We start from the raw sequence: 15,144 nt of genomic DNA on the forward strand, positions 1-15,144 counted from the left end.
ATTACTTGTTGACTGAACAAGGGGGAGTCTGTGCCATAGCAAATACCTCCTGCTGTTCCTAGATAAACATCTCTGGTTTTGTAGAAACTCCAATACAAGAAATGGACAAACAAGCTCCTTTTACACAGGCTGATACCTTCCTTATCTGATACATTCTTTGATTTATTTGAACCGACTGGTTTGGTTCATGGGGCCCAGGGCTAGGTATGTACTTCAGTGCCGTGGTATTGTCTTCCTCATAGTCAGTATCATAGTCAATCTGGTGAGCTGTGTTGTCTCAAAGGTCTTACATGCTTGTAGCCATCAGCACATTAGATGGTCCCACTGCGCTTAGAGAAACAGAAATAAGCTGAACAATGGGAAAAAATAGCAAAAGCAATTCTTCCATGGATCTGACACCGTAATCAAGGAGTTTCACAAGAGCAATTTAACTCTGATGGTGACAGAGCAACACTAACACCAAGGTTTTGGGTAATCTCTCAAGTATGAGAGGATGACCAAAAAGGGGGACTGTTAAATTAATTAAAAATGAGGCCATAAGACTGAGGAGGCCTAACGCATCTCACAAGCATAGCACCTACATAAGCAAACCAAAACCTAAGCTGGTAAGTTCTCAAGGTTATAAGGTGAATCTAAGGACAACCAATCACAAACAGGCAAAGAGGTTTTAAACTATAGTCCACTGATAATTTTCTTACTTTGCTTTCGCCTTTTCTCTATAAAAGCTTTCCCCTGCTGCCGTGGACAGAGTGCTTCCAGCCTCTTCTCTTTGGTGCCGCTTGATTTGAGTTGATTTATGTTCAAATAAATTCCTAAAATTTTCATATGCCATACTTTACCTACTAACACACACATGATAATTACTGAAATAGTTTTCACAGTGCTTACCAAAGGCAGCAGACAGCAAACACTGCCAACTTTGGGCTTTAATATGAGAACTTTCCCCAAGAGCCTGCATCTACAGCTGTGGAGGGTTGTGGGTCATTTGGGGAAAGAGGTGACACATTCATGGAGGGAAACAGATAAGCAGAGTGCCATTATTTTGATTTATTGCATTCCGAAGTACCGTGGGGGAGGGCCTGAGAACAAGTCCGCTTTATCAGCAGTTCTAAAGCCTTATTACCTGAGATTTGCATTCTGGAGGAAAAAAAGTTGAAACTGAATTTTCGATACGTACACCATACAAGATTTGGGTCTTGGCCCTGACAGAAGAACTGGTACTAACCTGACAAAGGCTATGTGAGATCAAGAAGAGACACCAGCTAAACACCGAGTCCCGGTGAAAGACGTGGATTTACCCAGAAAGCCACATGCTTGAGCATAACACCTCCCTCTGGCGGTGGTCAGAGACGCAGGACGTGTGCAGGCGGCTAGAGGCAGCTTCGTCCCTGGGGCTTGCCACCAGCCCCCACAGTCCCAGGAAGGCCCCGGCCTTGGGTCGCAGTTCTCGGCCCCTTTGCTCCCTTTCACTTCTCATCATCCCGCCCATAGTTAATTGTTTGCAAGGCCTGAGCTATGAGTGTTGCCATTTCTCGGGTGCCCGCAGCAACCACTCTGCAAGACATGAGGTCGAGAGGTCCGCCTGAGGACAGAGAACAGAGGGCACCTGAGTTACTGGAGGGGCCAGAACAGTCCTGAATGAGGACTGGGCACACACACATTCCAAGGAAAACAAACTCCTGGGCCAGGCTGGAGGTGGGACCAAAGGGTGAGGTCTAGGTGTGAGCCTGGCCGAGGTGCGGGCGTGGCCTCGCAGCCTCCACTCTGCTGCTCCCACAAGAGCGAAAGAGCACAGTCGAGGCTGTGCTGGGGGGGATATAGGCTGAGGTCTAGCCATCAGGACTGAGGTTCACAGGATCAGTTAGACCAAGATATAGCAGAGAGGAGTTCTCAGACACCTGCTGCCTGGGTGGCATCGGGGACCCCATGTGATGGAAGTCCCAACTGAGCAGGTCTGGGTGGGGCCCATCTGAGCAGTGACCCGATGTAGGCTGCCTAACAAGTTGTGACTAAATAGCTAGACAATGGGATCTAAAAAGATTCACCTGGTCTTAGACTCCTTGTTCCTAAATATTAGATGAGAGGTCTGCCTGAAGTTAAGCAGAGTTATGGGGGGGGCAGATATGCTACGGGATTCTCCCCCCAGGGGGGTCAGTCACTGGGACATGATGACTTTGAAGTAGAAGAACAGGTCACCTTTATGGGTCCATTCTCTTAAACGGTCACAGAGTGCTTGTGTTGTACACCATGCTGACCACACTGACCCCATGCTGGGCTACAGGGTGTGAGGGGTGTTATCTTCCCCTTCATCTCACAGGATTTGGTGGTCACAATGTGTATTCTAGAAGTCTGTCAAATGTTATGTAAGTGTACAGTGGTGGTGTTGCTACTCTCTGGCCATATCCTGATCCTGGGGTCTATTTTCCAGCCTAGAGGCATAGAATAGGAAGGCGGGAAAGCTGAGAAAGCACTGGCCCCCTGTTTTCCCAATATCCTCACATGGTCTTTCATCAACAGACTCTGAGGAACTAGGGGGTACATTGAGTCTCGTGGTGTTACTTGATCTAGTCTGGGGGACATTGCAACTAGTGATATTACTGGGTCTAGACTGGGAATGTTGGGTCTGGTGGTATTACCAGGTCTGGACTGGGGATGTTGGGTCTGGTGGTATTGCAGGGTCTGGACTGGGGACATTGGGTCTGGTGGTATTGTGGGGTCTGGACTGGGGATGTTGGGTCTGGTGGTATTACTGGGTCTGGACTGGGAGATGCTGGGTCTGGTGGTATTACCAGGTCTGGACTGGGGGACGTTGGGTCTCGTGGTATTGCGGAGTCTGGACTTGCAATGTTGGGTCTGGTGGTATTGCTGGGTCTGGACTGGGGACGTTGGGTCTGGTGGTATTGCGGGGTCTGGACTGGGGGACGTTGGGTCTGGTGGCATTACTGGGTCTAGTCTCTGTTGTCATTCCCCTGGGGATGGACAACAGACCGAAGGTCAGAGGGGCTCACCCGAGGTATCCATCACAATGCCGCCTGCTTCTCTAATGATGACTGTGGCAGCAGCCAGGTCCCAGCAGTGCAGGCCAAACTGGTAATAGGCATCCGCGGCCCCCGAGGCCAGGTGGCAGAGCGCCAAGGTGGAGCTCCCGATCACTCGGACCCTGGAGGAGAGGGAAGAGGGCAAACATTCCTGTGAGTGGCACTGTGTGCAAGCCAGATTTCTCTTAAATAGCTGACGTCATCCAACATCACCCCTCTACTGGACATTCCCAGTCATTAAAAATGAGCCACAGGGCTTCTCTAATAAGCTCTAGATTCAAGATCTGGGGTGCAGAGCAGCACCATCCAAGAGAACTTTCTGTGAGGATAGAAACCTTCTGCACCGTGGAAGTTACTAGCCACTGGTTGCTGTTGGGCACTTGAAATGTGGCTATTGCAACTGAAGAACTCAAGTCTTAACTCTACTAAACTTTAATGTAAATTTAAATCACCTCATGTGGCTAGTATAGCATAGACCTAGGGAGGATGGGAGACGAGGGCAGGTCCACTTGGACTTGGATTTATTTTTCCTAAATGTTTGCTGGAGTGATGTCATTTATGAAGGGTTCTAAGTCCACACAGGATTCACTGGTTGGGTGCCTGAAGATCCATCACTTGGATTCTGGAAGCGCTGCTTGGAAAAGAACAAAAGCCCCCATCTGTTTCCTAACAGCTGGATGCATGAGGTAGCACATCGGCCCATGAACATCACTTGGCTCTCCCAGCCTCCACATGGGGCACCGGTGGGCCATCACCCCTCCCATGGGATCTTCTCCTCTTTCCTTGGGGGAGCTGAGAGCAAGCCTGTGTGTTTGGCACTTTCCTTTTTGGCTCCGGGTGTCCCAGGAACTGAGAAGTCATACCCATGAGCTTTGGCGTGCAGTAACCTCTCCATGTTGCTGAGGAACAATTTCAGAGTGGCTGGGTCACGTTTGGGGCCAATTTCCGTTAGAACCAAGGCCTTGGAGATATCTGTAGTAGAAAGAATATCCCGTGATCAGGAAAATCAAGTCTCGGTTCTAACTGAATAGTCAGGTTACCCTGTGAAGCAAACCTCAGGTATTGGCCTCTCCTATCCAGTCAGAACGAGCACCATCTGTTGAGAGGTTTATGTTAGGAAGTTCTTCTGACAGCTGTGTTGAAACTTAAGGACACGGTAAAGAGAAGTCAACAAAACCTGCACCTGACTATTCCATCCTCATTCCTTTAAGGCTGCTTTCTGTTTCAGATTTCAGAGGGAGCAGATTCTCAGTTCTCTTTCTTTTCAGGGATAGTTAGCATTGAAGAACCTGGAAGAGTCAGGTGGCTAGTGAAAATCATCATCAGTCATAAATAAAAACAAAATGACTCCAAACTGGGACCACCCACATGTGTGAAAGACCAAAAAAGCCTCATCTTAGAAATCTGTCTTTAAAAACCTTTCTCTAGGGGCCTGTTGGGGGCACAGTTGCTTAAGTGTGCGACTCTTGCTTTCAGCTCAGGTCTGATCTCAGGGTGGTGAGATCCAGCCCCATATCGGGCTCCCTGCTCAGTGTGGAGTCAGCTTGGGTTTCTCGCTCTCTCAAATACATAAATCTTAAAAAACAAAAAAACCTAAAAACCTTTCTCTAACTGCTATGATCATGAAGATGGAAATATCCCTGCAGAGAAAGCAACTTTTAAAGGAGACTTTGGAAAGGGAGTTGTCAGGAGTGACCCCACCAATACCGTGGCAGTGTGGCCACCTCAGTGTGAGTGGCGGGCAGGTCAGGCCAAGCACTCGGTTCCAGGACAGGAGCAGGGAGCTGGCCCAAGGGTGCCAGTGGACATGCCTGAGCTCCCTTCCCGCACCTGACTCACAGGCGGTTTGTCTTTGCTACCCGCCCAAACACAACCACACTTATCCTGTCATGTGTTGTCAGGCCTTCTGGTTGAGCAGTCAGCCACACCACGGTGTTCAGATGACAGAAGGCCCTCCATGTGGAGGAAACACTCCACAAGTTCTGATGACAGAAGGCCCTCCATGTGGAGGAAACACTCCACAAGTTCTGTCACTCAAGGGGCCCATCCTATGTCAACACCTGCAAAGTCTTTCCCTGCAAAGTCTTTCCCCGAGGGGCTGGATGACCATGAGGGGGCCATCTCCTCTCAGACGGAATCTATATCCATTCCCCCTTTTCTTATGCGAGAGGCTTTCATTTTCTACTTTAAACACTACAGGGACATCTGAGTGGCTCAGCGCATGAGCATCAGCCTGCCTTCGGTTCAGGGTGTGATTCTGGGGTTCCAGGATAAAGTCCCACATCGGGCTCCCCACATGGAGCCTGCTTTTCCCTCTGCCTGTGTCTCTGCCTCCTCTTTCTCTGTGTTCCTCATGAATAAATAAATAAAATCTTTAAAAAAAATAATAAACCACTTTCTGAAAATCGCTTGGCTCCCCACCATAGGTCCTGTGCCCAGGAGACAAGGTGTGGACCACTCCCTGCCTGGCACAGCAGCACCATGGCCTAGCTAACGACGTGTCTCCTGCCTGTCCAGGGAGCAGGCAAGGGGCTCTGCCCACAGCAGGGGTCTCAGGGTGACTGCTCAGATCTCAGGGCACAGGTCACTGCCCCAGCTCCCTCCTAATTCCCTCTCTGGACTGCAAAACCCAGAAGGTATTTATCCCGGGGAGGGGGGCAGAGGCAGAGGGAAGCAAGGCCCCTGAGGAAACTGATCTCAACAGAAGGGGGGGCTGGGGGTGGAGGGTGAGGGTGAGGGCTCAATAAATAGTCACTGAAAAAGCCACGAGCACTTTCCTTCAGACACCAGCACTAAGGAAACTTTGCTAAGAGTCTTCCTGTTTGGGTTGATTTCTTCAATTAGTAATATTTTTAAATGTATGAGAGGCACGTTTGAGGCGAGTAGAATTTGGGTGGCTAGTGTAAGAATCTAATCACTAAGGATGACACTATTTTCGTGGAGGGGGGTGAATTCTGAATGATCAATATTTTCGTTCAAAACATCATTGAAAGATAACATACTGAAATTTGGGGAGTGACTGTTAAATTAAAAAAGGATGAGCTGTCCCTCCGGGAGGCCGAGGAGGAAAAAGGAAGTGAAGCGGCAGGGCACATTGCCTGATCTTGCTTCTGATTTCCTTAGCTAACCTCGAACCTTACACCCACACACTGTATTTTTAAAAACAGTTAATTCTGTTACTTGCTCTTTTGATAACACAACGTATCAAGCACATCCTTCTTCACCATTCCGTACTTGTGAGGACTGCGTGCTGCTCCACGTGATGGAAGAACTGCCGCTGGTTCTTCAACCCCCCCTCAGGTAAACATCCTTAATTCCTCTTGTTATAAACAATGCTATCTCTTTTTCTCTATAGATTTGTGCACTCATAGTGGTGGTTTTCAGGATGGACTGATAGAAGTGGGATTTCTAAACCAAAGAGGATGTGTATTTTAGCTTTCAATAATTTTTTTCCACCCCCCCCCCAAAGCTGTATCAGCAGGACCATGGTCCCCCTCCCCACTAAGGTATGATTCTGTACTATTTGCAAGACCCTAACACTATCCCTTACTCCATGGTATATACTTAAAGACTGCTTCCCTCAGAGAGCTAAGATCAAGAGAATGAATAATCCCTACATACAAAGCATTTCCTGGCCCCAGGATCTCAGTCACCCTGGGAGGATATTAAGGAAGACACTGACATTTTCCCTCCAGGAACTAGAAAGCCCAAGCAATTTCGACAGGGAGATAAGCACTTACTTTTTTAAAAATCAGGTTCATAAGACGTGACTACTTGGATGTTATCTAGACTTACTATGGTGGTCATTTTGCAATATATACAAATGTTGAATCATGATCCTGTACACCTGAAACATAATGCTATATGGCAATTATACCTCATTGAAAAAATGTGACTACTTGTTCAGGCCAAGGCCTAGCCCAATCTGTCCTTATCAGAGGGATGTGGTGGCTGTAGGGTGAGTGGAGAGGAAAATCCCTGGAGTGCCAGCCCAGACAAGCAGACACCCCTACATGCAGGGCTAGTCCAGGAAGGGTAGGTGGTTTCAGACTAAGTGAAGGCTATTTCACAAAGGAAAACTAAGCAAAGTGTGGAAACAGTAGCTCCCATTCACCAAGCTCCTAATTGTTCCACACAGACCAGTGCTAAGCACTTCCTACTTATGTCTCCATCCCTCCATTACACTTATGATACATTTATGCCTCTATTCCTCTTTTGCCTTTACTATTGCACTGCCCTTGTTTCACAGATGGGGAAATCAAGCCTGGAGAAGTGACCTGTATGAGGTCACGTGGCCTAGGTAGTGAGGCCCAGGCTTAAACTCAAGCTTGTCCAAGGATTATGTGAAAGAAAGCATTTCTTCTCATAGTTTTTAAATCTGTGAAGAGATATGTCTGTGTCCAGTTCTTTCCACTTCTTCTAACTGCAATCTAGATATCGGCTGTTATTCTTCCCCCCACAATGAAATCAAGAACAAGGGAAAAGGAAGCCTGAGTGCTGCCACTTACAGGCAAAATACTTTCTAAGGGTTTCATTTTGCCACAGATAAAACAATCTCCTCTACTGAACATCTTATGATTATTTCTAGTTATCCATAATCACTATTTTTGCAATTTATGATCCCTTATACTATATTTACCATAATATTTTAGCTCAATCAAATGCTAACATACATATGTATTTTTTAAAGTTTTACTTATTTTTTTTTTAAGATTTATTTATTTATTCATGAGAGACACACAGAGGCAGAGACATAGGCAGAGGGAGAAGCAGGCTCTCTGCAGGGAGCCCGATGTGGGACTTGATCCCAGGACCGGGATGATGCCCTGAGCCAAAGGCAGACACATAACTGCTGAGGCACCCAGGTGTCCCAAAGACTTTTTTATTTGAGAGAGAGAGAGAGAGCACAGAGGGAAGGGCAGAGGGAGAGGGAAAGAATCCCAAGCATACTCCCCACTGAGCATGGGGCCAAGGTGGGGGGCAATCCCAGGACCCTGAGACCATGACTTGAGCTGAAATCAAGAGTCAGATGGATGCTCAACCCACTGAGCCACCCAGGTGCCCTGGTAATGTATATATTTTTTAATTTAAAATATTCTGTGCCTTCACGAGTATGTGTGTAGGGGGAATGGGGGTTATTGCCTAATGGGTACAGCTTCATTTGGAGAGATAAAAATTTGGAAATAGATGGTCATGGTTGGAAAACATTGTAAATGTAATTAATGCCACTAAATTACACATTTTAAATGATAAATTTTGTTATAGATATTTTACCACCATAAAAAATCCAATACATTCTGAAGTAGGGCATCTCTGTATATTTTTTCAACAGATTTTAGGATGAAAAAAAAATGTTGTCCATGAATAGATTTCCAACAGTTTGAAAACTCTTCTGGTTGAGCAAAGTTAAAATATCCCAAGTATCAAAGAGTGATGTTGTCTTAAGAGAAGCAAGTCATTTGTATACCCTGAAATATGTACTCATATGTACTCCTCAAAGGAGGCGATCATGTTTTAAAGTCTGGGAAACATCCCCTATAAACACAAAGTGCTTTTACTGAACACAGAGCTCCACCGTGACAGCGCTTACACCAGTGTGCACTTTTACATACATGTCCTAATTCAGACTTCTTAGGAACTGTTAACAGCTAGTCATATGAAAATAAAAGTTTCATTTAACTTAAAAACATAAATACTAGGATAAAAACTAAGTACTAGACAAGTGGAAGGTTGGTGGTTTTGGGGGGACTGGGGAGAGACAGAGTGTAGGGCAAAGGGGCTCCGTGGGCACAGGGTTAGAACTTGAAGCCAAGCAAATGTGCAGCACTGTGAATGTACTAACCACTGAATGGCTCACTTTAAAACGGTTAATTTTAGGGGTGCCCAGGTGACTCAGTCAGTTAAGCTTCTGACTCTTGATTTTGGCTCAGGTCAGGATCTCAGGATTGTGAGATCAGGCTGCGAGTTGGGCTCTGCACTGGGCATGGAGCCTGTTTTTAAGATTCTTTCTCTCCCCTGCCTACCCCTTGCATGTGTGTGCACACTCTCTCTCTCTAAAAATAAATAAATAAAATGGTAAATATTATAGTATTTGACTTTCAGTTCAATATAATGTTTCAAAATATTTTAAAACTTGTTCTTAAAAAATAAGTAATTTGGGCTCCTGGGTGGCTCAGTCAAACATCTGCCTTCAACTCAGGTCATGATCCAGGGTCGTGAGGTAGAGTCCTGTGTTAGGTTCCTTGCTCAGCGGGGAAAAAACAAGTAATTTGAGGGGGGAAAAGTATTGTTTAAAACTGGAAAGAACTGGAAACCTCTGTAATGGCCACATAGTTTTTAACTTATCCAAACCCCCTCTGATAAAAATAGAACTAGGAGAGCAAAAAAAGCACAACTGTAGACATCTACAAAAATATATATATCCACAAGGCATATGCAAGCCCTAAAACACAAGTGGGCAGGACAAACCTCCAACAGCTACAAGACCATGGGGCATCAGGAGGAAGAGAGAAACGCTGAGCATCTGTTGTACCTCAAAACAGGAGAACCTCAAAATCACCAATAGCTACTAAGAATAATAGAGGCAAAGAGAAGATCCAAGTAACAGTTAAGGAGGGGAACAAAGCCAAAATATCTATATATGTAAGGCTAAGGCCAAGTTTTTGAACACTTCACAAAAACAACAGAAGAGGGAACTCTAGAACTAGAAAAAGCCACAAAAAAAATGTCCTGAATTACCCTCCTCCCCCCCATAACCTTCCACACGCCCCTCTCAATTTCAGGAATACAGATTTCAAGTAGAAATAAGTAATTAAAAAGGATGATAGTGAATCCCACACACACTTACATGGGAAAAAAAAATGAAAAGAGTAAGGAGAAGAACAACATGTCTCCATCAATCAACGACTGCAAGATTTGTCCACAAAACAAGGAACGTTATGTAGGAAAATAAGTAAAGAAATTAAGAATACATAAAAAACCAAGCCTACCTAGAAAGTGGAGGGACAGAACTCAGGAAGAATTGGAAAAGAAAATATTTCAGCAAAGAAGATTAAATCAAAGGAACAAGGAATACATAAACAGTGCTTTATAAGAAATGGAGGGCAGGGGCGCCTGGGTGACTCAGTAGTTGAGCGTCTGCCTTCAGCTCAGGTCAAGATCTCAGGTCCTAGGATTGAGTCCTGAATCAGGCTCCCAGAAGGAAACCTGCTTCTCCCTCTACCTGTGTCTCTGCCTCTCTCTGTGTGTCTCTCATAAATAAATAAATAAATAAAGTCTTTTTTAAAAGAAAGAAAGGAATGGAGAACCAAAAAAACTGGTGGAACAGGTAAAAAGGATTAAAGCAAAATTGTCATAGAAAAGATAAGTAGAGAAGATCTAACATACTTACAATAGAATGCCCAGAAGATAAAAACAAAGCAAAAGAAATTGGGAATGAAGAAATACTTAAAAACTATACTTCAAGAAAACTCTTCTGAAAGCAAAAAAAAAAAAAAAAAAAGTCTTGAAATTGCACATTGAAATGGTGTACCACGATGTGCTTTGGAAACTGAAAACAAACAACATTGAGACCTACTCTATTAAAATGACTGTACTCTAAAGAAAAAAGAAAAAAAAAATCCTTTGGGCATTCAAGCAAATAACTGAAGTCCTTATGAGGGAAAGAAAATGAAACTGTTTTCAGACTTTTCAACAAAATAGTTGTGCCAGAAGATGACAGAGACAATTTAAGATGGTCAACACACAAAAATGTGAGCTATGTGTTTTATTACCAGAAGAATGGATTTCCAAGTATGAAGACCACTGATAAACTGCTTTGGACACATAAGAATGCAGAAAAAGATGATGATGATGATGATGATGATGATGTTGATGATTTTTATTCCCAGGAGGCCTTCCTGAGAAACCAACTGGAATAGAAGTTCTGGGAGTGTGGTCCCTGAGCTTCTTTCGGGAATCTGTGAACTTAAAATAATTTTCATAATAATACTAAGGCATTATTTGCCTGTTTCACCGTGCTAACATTTGTGCAGACTAGACAAAGTGAGGCAGGGCACCACCTGTTCCGGTGGTCAATGCAGTCTTCTCTGATACACTCACATTCTGGTGGAAAATGTGTCAGTTTTATTTAAGAATGAAAAAGCTGCAAAAATTATTAATTATATTAGGCTTGAAACCTAGGCTCATTTCTTTTCAGTATTCTGTGTGATGAAATGGGAAGTACACATGAAGGGTTTTAATGAGCAATAGTTATTCAGAGTTGGGTATCTGGAAGACATTTTCTTGAAAATGAAAGCAGTGAGCCCATTACTTCAATGGCTGAGATTGCCAATGATAAAATTCAAGCTTTCAAGTGGAAATCAGAATTTGGGAAGACTTATATCTACCACCAAAAGCTTGACACCTTCCCAACACTTAAAGATTTCTCCTAAGAGTGGTGATACTAATGAATATGAGTTTCCTACTATTTTAAGATGAAATAGGTCAATATTTAAAAGGGCTTGAAAATCTCAGTGGACTCATATTACCCAAATGACCAATACATGATGTTATAAAATCATTCATGAGCAAAAGAGTCATTCAAAGTAAGAGACTGCCCAAGGGATTTCATGGTCACAGAGTAAAAAAATTCTTATGTCAGTAGATTTCACACTGTGACTAAGCTTTTAGAAACCACCACTTCTTGGGGCGCCTGGGTCGCTCAGCAGTTCAGCGTCTGCCTTTGGCTCAGGGCTTGATCCTGGGGGTCTGGGATCAAGTCCCACAACCGGCTCTCAGTGAGGAGCCTGCTTCTCCTCTGCCTGTGTCTCTGCCTCTCTCTTTGTGTCTCTCATGAATAAATAAATAAAACCTTAAAAAAAAAAAAAAAAAAAGAAACCACCACTTCTTGAGTTTGGCATCAAAGAAAAATATATCTTCAATTATCTGAAAAGTCTATTAAAATATTCCTCACTCGTCCTTCTTCCAACTACTTATCCATGTAAGACCAGATCTTCACACAACAAGATAACCCATTACAACAGATTGAATATAGAAGCAGATGTGAGGATCTAGTTGTCCTCTCTTAAGCCAGACATTGTATAGGGATTTGGAAAAAATGTAAAACAAGCCCACTCATGAAAAATTATTTTGTTTTGGAAAATATGGTTCTCTCTCTCTCTTTTTTTTTAAGATTTTATTTATTTATTCATGAGAAACAGAGAGAGAGAGAGGTAGAGACACAGGCAGAGGGAGAAGCAGGCTCCATGCAGGGAGCCCGACATGGGATTTGATCCCGGGTCTCTAGGATCATGCCCTGGGCCGAAGGCGGCGCTAAACCACTGAGGCACCCAGGCTGCCCGAAAATATGGTTCTCTTAAAAAAAAAAAATACACTATTCATGCGAACATGTTTTGAGTTGTTTATTTTAAAAATAAATATTTTAAGAGTTTCTGTTTCAGTTTCAAATACATAAACACCAATAGATATAACTTAAATAAACAAAAGTTCTTCTGAGATCTTCAATAATTTTTCATTAGTATTAAGTGGGTGGGTTGGTCCTAAGATCAAAAAATTTGAGAAATGTTGTACTAATGAATGAGCTTGAGCTTTAACTTCACCCAATCAAAACGACTGGAGCTATATCACCATAAAGTACTGGTGGGGGATATTAAATCTAATTTATTTGTGGAACCAAGACCATGCCCTGATAGTCCTAGGGCAAGAGCATCATACAGGTGGCTGGTTGCCCTGGCAACATACATGCAGCATAACCATCCAAAGGGGGAAAGGGAACCAGCAGAGGGTTTGGTTAGTAGAATGAGCTAGTCAACTGCCTTGTCATAACTGAGAGTAAAAGGTTATTGTGCTTTCATCGTATACTGGAGTATATGAGGAGGGGAAGAAGAGGTTACAAGCTAACTTAAGTATTACTGATACTTAATACTGATAGGGAACCAAGAGACAATAACCCAAAAGAGAGGACAAGGGATGGTATGGAAACATCTTCATACAAAGGAAATCGTTGGAGCAAAAATATAAACCTTTCTAAATACCAAAAATTATACTAAAACAGAGAATAGAAGCCAAAAAATCCCCAGCTGCTTATATAAAATACACATACACCCCCCCCCCCAAATAAACAATGGAACAATGACCACTTTTAGATGGTAATCTCTAGGGGAAGGAGGAGACTAGAGTAAAGGACAAAACAGAAGCTAAACCTCTTCAAATATAGTTTGTTTTATAGATCTGACTTTGTAAGAATGTACCCTTCTCTATAATTACAAGTTAAAATAGATTTTTAAAAACTAATCTTCCTAAATTAAAAACAAAGTGAAACAAATGTATCTAAGTGATGATTCTCAGCTGGTGGCATAAGGAAAGGGAAGAAGGAACTACTTCAGGGATTCTCACAGCAATCCTGACTCCAGACCCTGGTGGGACACTAGGATGAAAAGTGCTCCAGAAGACCAACAACACAAAACTCCTTCCAACTGCTTTGGGTAATGGTTTGTTGACAGTGGGCTAGTATTGTTATTCGGGGACTGTAACTGGTGTATGTTGTCGGATAAAGAGGAAAAGTGATTGTGTGGACATTTCTGAATTTATCATTCACAGTGTCAGGGCACAAGAGGGTTCCAGCACAGGGAGAAGAGACATAAATCAAAGAGTAGAGAGCCTTGTAGTCATGAATATGAACTGAAAACCCCAGTATGAACTTATGTTTTTTATATTTAAAGACAACTTCCGGGACACCTGCATAGCTCAGTGGTTGAGCGCCTGACTTTGGCTCAGGGTGTGAGCCTGGGGATGGAGTCCGGCATGGGGCTCCCTGCAGGGAATCTGCTTCTCCCTCTGCCTGTGTCTCTGCCTCTCTCTGTGTGTCTCTCATGAATAAATAACATCTTTAAAAGAATAAGAAAAATAAAAAAAAAATAAAGACAACTCCTAGCTGTGTCCACTGAGAACATTGAGCAACAAAGACTGACCCAGGAGCCCCCAGGAGCCCTGAGAACTCAGAATGAGGCTTTGAAGGGCTGTTTTCCACAGGATGAGACTAATGGAAGTCTGAACACTGGGTATTTATTAACTTTAGGGATAACTGATAATTTTTAAAACAGTGTGTTACTGATATTGGAATTATGCTTTTCAAAGAATCCGTGTATGTTTTAGCTATCCATACTGAAGTGCAGGGTGAGGACAGGGTTGGCTGACACAGGGTTGGCTGTGAGCTGACAATATTGGACACACAGTGGGTCATGTGGGTTCACTGCTTTTTCTACCATACACGTTTGAAATTCTGCATGGTGGGATGTGAAGAAAAAAGTACTAAGGAAATTCTGGCCTCAATCCTTTACCCCATCCAGGGTTGTTCTATTTGCTTTTTACCTTGTGAATAGAAGCCATTGGGAAAGGTGTAATAGGAGCAAGGAAAGGAGAGAGAAAGATGAATGGTGGGTGTCCTGTTTCCCCTAGAAATGTGTCCTGATCTTACCAATGGGGGTTAGTGATCTTGTGCAAAGACTGAAGTTTCTTCTTTGATAACAACTCTCACTATTGGATGCCACGTACCTGGGACATCACTGAGCGTTCTCTCGCAGAACTGCATTTACTCCTCAGTTTACTCCTCACATCACCCCACCTACCACACGAGGACAGAGGTTCAGGAGGCTAACTGAGCAGCTCCCAGCACTGGTGGGTGAGAGAACTGGGACTGAAACCAGGTCTGCATGACATCCATCGACTGTGCTGTGGGGTCTGCTCCATCGTCTCCATAGAAATCTAGTTACCTCACAGTACAAAACATTCAGCAATGAAAGCAGCACATCAGGCTCTTTTTAGTGAGAATTTCTAAAAACTGAGCTCCAGAAGATGGGCAATTTGAGAGACGTGAAGATGGGAGCCCAGCTGTGTGGCAGAAGGAGTTTATGACAGGGTTTGCATGGGACTAGAGGGCCGATGCTGGGCCAAATGCAGAGGTGACCCAAAGTCCCTGCCCATGTGGGTCTGAGAGCCCTGTGGAGGACGTGAAGTTGTCATGCACGCCTGAGCCACACAGGCAGCTGCCCAGGAAGCCAAGTGTGTGTGAATGAAGCTGAGTGTTCTGATCAAATGGAATATAGAG

The 15,144-nt window shown here is 43.9% G+C and overlaps 1 protein-coding gene across 3 annotated transcripts in view; it reads right to left on the reverse strand.

The window, feature by feature from the left end:
- Positions 1–1,027: 1,027 nt before the first annotated feature.
- The window catches only part of IMPA2 (inositol monophosphatase 2), a 45,238-nt gene continuing 31,121 nt past the window's right edge, over positions 1,028–15,144 (reverse strand). For all 3 annotated transcript variants that reach the window (XM_072828667.1, XM_072828668.1, XM_072828666.1), the window contains exons 6-8: positions 3,902–4,010; positions 3,009–3,160; positions 1,028–1,582 (exon numbers count right to left, since the gene is read on the reverse strand). In XM_072828667.1, coding sequence (XP_072684768.1) covers positions 1,467–1,582; positions 3,009–3,160; positions 3,902–4,010 — 377 coding nt within the window. In that variant the 3' untranslated portion in view covers positions 1,028–1,466. The remainder of the gene's footprint in view (positions 1,583–3,008; positions 3,161–3,901; positions 4,011–15,144) is intronic.

The sequence above is a fragment of the Canis lupus genome, chromosome 6 (genome assembly GCF_048164855.1).
Source record: "Canis lupus baileyi chromosome 6, mCanLup2.hap1, whole genome shotgun sequence".
Lineage (NCBI taxonomy): Eukaryota > Metazoa > Chordata > Mammalia > Carnivora > Canidae > Canis > Canis lupus.